Source organism: Prorops nasuta, unplaced genomic scaffold (assembly GCF_024137725.1).
Source record: "Prorops nasuta isolate Cenicafe-Biocafe unplaced genomic scaffold, Cenicafe_Pnas_1.2 PNAS00004, whole genome shotgun sequence".
In the NCBI taxonomy this organism is placed as follows: Eukaryota; Metazoa; Arthropoda; class Insecta; order Hymenoptera; family Bethylidae; genus Prorops; species Prorops nasuta.
The window spans coordinates 1,495,066-1,501,693 of NW_027116801.1; the positions used below are offsets into that span (position 1 = coordinate 1,495,066).

The 6,628-nt window shown below is 33.6% G+C and overlaps 1 protein-coding gene across 5 annotated transcripts; it reads left to right on the forward strand.

Moving 5' to 3' along the window:
• The first annotated feature begins 170 nt into the window (after positions 1–170).
• MetRS-m (Methionyl-tRNA synthetase, mitochondrial) lies at positions 171–6,159 on the forward strand. 5 transcript variants are annotated; one of them, XM_066725671.1, is made up of 8 exons: positions 2,013–2,394; positions 2,522–2,830; positions 2,950–3,102; positions 4,123–4,547; positions 4,634–4,865; positions 4,939–5,174; positions 5,256–5,490; positions 5,586–6,159. In XM_066725671.1, the coding sequence occupies exons 4-8, from the start codon at positions 4,182–4,184 to the stop codon at positions 6,146–6,148; spliced, it is 1,632 nt and encodes a 543-aa protein (XP_066581768.1). In that variant the 5' UTR covers positions 2,013–2,394; positions 2,522–2,830; positions 2,950–3,102; positions 4,123–4,181; the 3' UTR covers positions 6,149–6,159. The 5 variants fall into 5 exon arrangements, with proteins under 5 accessions (XP_066581767.1, XP_066581768.1, XP_066581766.1 ...); XM_066725670.1 differs by lacking the exons at positions 2,013–2,394; positions 2,522–2,830 and adding an exon at positions 171–821; XM_066725669.1 differs by having other exon boundaries at positions 2,013–2,830.
• The last annotated feature ends 469 nt before the right edge of the window (positions 6,160–6,628 follow it).

The following is a 6,628-nucleotide window of genomic DNA, read 5'->3' on the forward strand; positions in this document are numbered from 1 at the left end:
TGCTCCAAATTATGAGCACATTTATGAACAGAACAAAAAATTTTTGGATATTACAATTAAGGTTTCTCCTTTAAGCCAGCTAATTGAGAAGCAGAAGGAGCAATATATATCAAATTTAGAAAACAGAATATATGAAGCTACAAAAACTATAATAAAATTAACTCCTTGATAAATTTATTTAAAAATTTTTAATAAATTTGTAATTTAATAGAAACTGAATTTAATTTTACAGAAATCTTATTAAATTGTTACATTGAAATATTAATATAATAGATATTAGTATATATTTACAGGGGAGAGGTACTTAAGATGGCCCAAAGTTGGAATATAAATTCATTTGCCTCCATAACTATAAGATTTATCAATCTTTTTTATAAGACCTCTGAATGCAAATTCAATGGAATTTCCAAAAGATCCTATAAAAAAATTCATATCTGTTGTAATTACAGAGATAAACATTTTGTTACATCTAGACTAAAACACTGAAGTATTTTACTCTATATATGTATATATATATATATATATATATATATAAGGGTGGTTGTTAAAAAATAAAATTTTGATAGAAGCCTGTAGAAAACGAGCATTTAATGAGAAATTAAGTGTGTTAAAATTTCAGGATGAAAAAAATCAAAAGAACACGACTTATTGTCATCAAACTATATTTTTTGCAGTATTGTACAATATTGAAAGATAGTCATTAAATAATGCGATTTTGTGAAAATATATATAAAACTTCCTTTTGTGAATTCAGTTTTACATAAAAAAAAGTTCTACAAATTTGCACTTGCAGGGATTGGTCAATTCGGATCTCCGTGAAGGTAGTCGGAGCTTTTTTATTTTCACTATAGAGATCGTGCACACCAACACAATGACAGTGAGATAAGAATGTATATTGGTGTATATGCATACTATCAGCGCAAACTATCGGTCAATTTTCGCAGTTTTTGAGTGTAATTTATTTATACATATACAGTTATACATTGACACTTCGCTATCATTGTGTTGGTGTGCACGGTCTCTATATAAAAATTAATTTTCCAGTGTTTATTTGATAGAAAATAGTTTCATAAAAAGAATTATATATATATATATATATATATATATATAACTTTTAACGTTTAATAGTTAATATTCCATATAAAAAATTAATAATAAATAAACGTTGTATACACGCCTAGAAATATTGAATGCTAATTGTGACCGATACAACTCACTGCGAACGGGCTTAAAATTTAAAGTGTGAACAAAAAATACTGGCAGCCACGGATGGGGAGTGTGGAGACGGCGACACTTTTTACCAGTTTACCACCCATTACCATTACAGTAACTTTATGTATACAGCGTTGGCAGCATTGAGAGCACAAAGAGTGTTATTCAAGATAGGATCCATTCTACTGTATTTTAGGAGATTGTTCAATTATAAATTGAGAAAAGTTCAAATTCACAAAAACATAAACACAATACACGTACTAGGCACTGACAATGCTAACGATTTTTAATGTTATTCCACAGTATTTTAAGAGATTATTTAATTGTAAATTAAGAAAGTTCAAGTTCACTACACAAACACAAAACACGCACTACGCACTGACGTTTTTCACGAATTTTTCACTTATTTCGCTGTATTTTGGGAGATTCTTGGATTTAGAATGGAGAGAAGCACGAATTTCGGCGAAATAATTTATGAGAAGCGTGGAAAGTGCACCGGTGGGTGCGCGAAAAGTGAAAAAAGGGAAAAAGGCCCGGTCGGCCCCGGTCGCGGTTGGAAAATTCGAGAGGCCGTCGCGGCGGCCGATTCGGAAAACCAAAATAAACATGGCGGTTCGCGGCAAGGCGGTGGTGGGGAGAGGGTAGAACATGCTCGCACAAATACGAAAACTGGTAATCAATCAGTTCAGTCGAGCATGTTCTACCCTCTCCCCACCACCGCCTTGCCACGAGCCGCCATGTTTATTTTGGTTTTCCGAATCGGTCGCCGCGACGGCCTCTCGAATTTTCCAACCGCGACCGGAGCCGACCGGGCCTTTTTGACTTTTTTCACTTTTCGCGCGCCCCGGTGCACTTTCCACGCTTCTCATCGATTATTTCGCCGAAATTCGTGCTTCTCTCCATTCTAAATCCAAGAATCTCCCAAAATACAGTGAAATAAGTGAAAAATTCGTGAAAAACGTCAGTGCGTAGTGCGTGTTTTGTGTTTGTGATCCGCATTCGAACTTTTATCAATTTATCATCAAATAATGTCTCAAAATACAGTGTAATAAGTCAAAATCCGTGAATGTCGTCAGTGCCCAATGCGTGCAGTGTGTTTGTGATCTATATTCATCTTTTCTTAGCTATTGAATCAATAATTTCCCAAAATGCAGCAAAATAAATTAAAAATTCGTAAAAAACGTAAGTGCGTAGTGGGCGCGGTATGTTTATATTATGAATTTGATCATTTTCTTAATTTATAATTGATCAATCTCTTAAAATACAATGGAATTAATCCTATTTTGAAAAACACTCTTTGTTCTCTCAGTGCCGCCAACCCTGTAGATAAAAAGTTGCAGTAATAGGTGATAGGTGGTAAAGTGCCGCCGACGTCGCCGTGCCCGCGGGTGGGATTGGAAAATTGGACTATTTGACTCTATCCAGTATCCACTTATCAGATTTAGAACCTCACCCTCAGGTCCCAATTGGATCTCACTCGACACTCTCACTACTATAGTCACTATTGGCTTTGTCTGGGGATCCCACGGGATAGGGATATTGGAGATTCTGCCGATTCGCCCTCTACTCTGCTCTGCTTGCTAGATTTATTTGGTTACTTACTTACTAGGACAACTAGGTCATCTGCCTTCATTGGCCTTCACTTTACCAATTTTTTTTCAAATTAAATGGCAGCTCGTATTTTGTTAAAGAATTTGCAATTAATCATTAATATGAATACAAAAAATATTATGACAGGTCGTCCTAAGCTGGATAAAGTTTTACAAGATTTACAAAAAAATCCTTATTTCGATAAATATTCGAGAAGAATTGCAGAGCTTCAGTCTAAAAATCCAGATGAATTGGTACGACGAGTCGAACACCAAGAAGCCAAAATCAAAAAAGAAAAAGGTTGGTAGTCATTATTGTTCCTGTCTATTCAAAATCCATAAATTTAAAAAGAGGCAATGTTTTGTTATTTATATGGACTGCATATGCATTGTTTGTTTGTTTAAAAGAGAACATTACTATGATTAATAATAATATCATGTAATCTAATACTTCTTTGATATTAATTGATAATTTTCCCATTCATTCTTAAAGAGAGGAATGCAGAGCAAGAGCGTAAATTCAAAGAGAGCAAAGCAAAACCATTCTTGCGTACCAACTTACAAAGGAAGAACGCAGAGTTAAGTTCTATTATGAAATTAGAAATGATTGAAAATAAATCTAAAGAAGAAATTATAACTATTTGGGAGCAGTATCATAAACAGAAAGATTGTATTTGTGGCACAATGACTCCTGAACAATATAATAAAATGTTTGAGCGAGGCTTAAAATACAATACATTTTTATTACCACTACCAAGGGAGCAAGGCTACGAATTTATTGTTTGTCAGTTTGCTGGCTCAGAAATTCATATGACTCCATTGATTTGGTATCAGGCTCATAATGAGAATGCCCCAGAATGTTTAACTATGATTCATTATACAGAATTAAAAGAAAGTAAGGGAATAGTACTAATGAGAGGAGAATTTGATAAAAATTCTATCAGTGTGCAGGAAGCTCAGTGTCTTGCAAACGAATTACAATTATATTACTGCACTGATAACTCAAAAAGACTTGAATTATTGGAGACATTTACCAATAAACCAAATGAATTTAAGCATATGGAGCTTGTTTCTCAATTGGAAACAATATCTCTTGATAGTAAACATAAATAAGACAATGTATATGTTTGTAAATTATGTAAATTGCTTGTACAAATAAATTATGGAATATTGCTTTAAAGGTTCCTGTAATTCTAAATTGAACAATTCATTGCCTATATAATAATCAAAAGAAAGGTTTTAAATAAGTAGAATGTTTTTAAAAGAAAAAAAAGAAAATTTGCAGGATTTATTATGTAAACTAAATTTTGTCACCTTCCAGGTCCTTCTGTTATTTCATTTACTAACAACACAATCAAGGCAAAATTAATATTAAAATGTATGAGGTCACTAGATTTGCATCTAAGATATTATGCTACTAATGCATATGAGAATAAGTACATAAGCACTCCAATATTTTATGTAAATTCGGGTCCTCATATTGGACATCTATATTCAGCAATCTTGGCAGATGCTATTGCTAGGTACAACTCTATGAGAGAGGACAAAGTATTTCTTAGCACTGGAACAGACGAACATGGAAATAAGGTAGAAGCTGCTGCAATGAATTCTAAACTCTCCAATTATGAATATTGCTCAAAAGTCTCAAATGAATTTAGAAAAATGTGTGACCTATTTGATGTTAAATATTCCCATTTTGTTAGAACGACCGAAGTAACCCATCAAGAGACAGTTCAACATTTTTGGGTTTGTAGATAAAGTGTATGAAATCTATATAAATAAATATTTTACATAATTTTAAATTCTTAAAATTTTTTGCTTTTTATTGCCAGAATGTGTTGGATAAAAGAGGATATATTTATAGAGGTAAATACAGTGGGTGGTATTGTATATCAGACGAGGCCTTTGTATCAGAAAATGATGTAACTGAAACAGTTAATTCTTTTGGCAAGAAAATTAAAATTTGTGAAGAATCTGGAAATCCAGTGGAATGGACAGAAGAAGTTAACTACAAATTTCAACTAAGCAAGTTTCAGAATGATCTAAAGTATTGGTTAAAAAATGGTAGGCAAAATGGTCACTTATGAAATGTCCTATTATTGACATTGTTCAATTAACGAAGTTCAAATCAATACAGAAAAAGCAGTGAGGCCCTCTAAATTTCATAAAATTTTGTCAAAATGGATTGAGGATGAATATATTTTAAAAGATCTAAGTATATCCAGGCCAAGAAGCAGAGTACCCTGGAGCATACCAGTTCCTAAAGACAATTCACAATCTATTTATGTATGGTTAGATGCATTAGTAAATTATTTGACAGTATTGGGTTATCCCAAGAATGAATTTAAAGAATATTGGCCACCTGTCATACAAGTATGACTATATATTATCCTTGTAAAAAATTTTCTTTGATTCTGGTTTTACATTTTCTCTGTGGTTTTGTTCATTTAATAGATAATAGGAAAAGATATATTAAAATTTCACGGCATATATTGGCCTGCTTTCTTAATAGCCGCTGGTCTGGAACCTCCGAAGACATTGCTCTGCCATTCTCATTGGACCATAGAAGGTAAAAAAATGTCTAAATCCAAAGGAAATGTAGTGTCGCCATTTGAAGCTGCAAATATTTTCAGTGAAGATGGCCTGAGATATTTTTTGTTGAGAGAAGGCGTGCCTCAAAGTGATGGAAGTAAGAAGAGCTCTTGCTTGTTTGAGATGAATAATGTGATCAATGTTTTATTATTCGGTTCTGTAGCCTGAATATATGCCCATTTTCTTTTGCAGATTATTGCCCCAAAACTGTACAGAATATATTGAATTCCGAATTGGCTGATAATCTAGGAAATTTAGTTAATCGTTGCGTAGGAAGATCACTTAATCCTTTGGGAGAATTTCCCCAACCGAAGGGATTGGAGAATGTTTTGCAATCGGAAGCGGCCGATAAGTTGAAGAAAAATTTGGAATCTTTAAATGTGATCGCAAGTGAATGTTACGAAGAGTTTCGATTGCACCATGCAGTTGATGCTACAATGAATACATTACAGAGTGCGAATCAAATGGTAAACTATCATGAGCCGTGGAAGCTGAGAAAGGCTATTAATAATCCCGAGGCATGCGATCAAATAAAAGCTGTGATATCTTTAGCTCTGGAAACTGCCAGGATAGCAGCTCTAGTCTTATATCCCATTGTACCAAAAGTTTCAACTAATTTGTTAAATTTATTAAATGTTCCACGAGAGAATAGATCGTGGCAAGACACCGTACCAACTTATTTAAGTAGTAGCGAGAAAATGGAAACGAAGAATGTGCAGAACGAGTGCTTGCTGTTTAAGAAGATAAGGGATTGAAGAATAAAAAATGAGACTGTTTTACTCGCGTGGAAGTCTTATATTAATATATTTACAGAGAACGATCATTCAAGTATATTAGTATACACACAGATACTGTGTCCACGTTGCTCTGACGAAAGAGTATCACATTATTTAAATAAATATTACATCTGTACAACTTGATTAGTCTCTTTCACCGGTCTCTTTCGCCGACACGCAGCACCAGTCGTATTTGAAATGGCTATTCCTCCAAATAAACTTGTGAAGAAATTGCAATTTTCACTGTGCTTCTCCCTGTTCTATCTTCGATATGTGATGCATGTAACTTATTTCATTAGACGAGATGGTGAGAATCTTACGAGTCGAATGCTCACGATCTCGACAATAGTATAATATAAATAAATTAATTGATAAACAAGTGGCTATTTACAAGATGTAAGATGAATTTCGTCGGGCAGCGGCCTGTATCATATTGCTATCAATTTATAAGTCGTCAGA

Coding starts and splice junctions, on each gene's coding strand:
- MetRS-m (XM_066725668.1), top strand. CDS start 2,880: ATGGCAGCTCGTATTTTGTTAAAGAATTTGCAATTAATCATTAATATG. Junction 4,548..4,633: donor AGACAGTTCAACATTTTTGG/GTTTGTAGATAA, acceptor TTTTATTGCCAG/AATGTGTTGGATAAAAGAGG. Junction 5,175..5,255: donor ATTGGCCACCTGTCATACAA/GTATGACTATAT, acceptor TTCATTTAATAG/ATAATAGGAAAAGATATATT.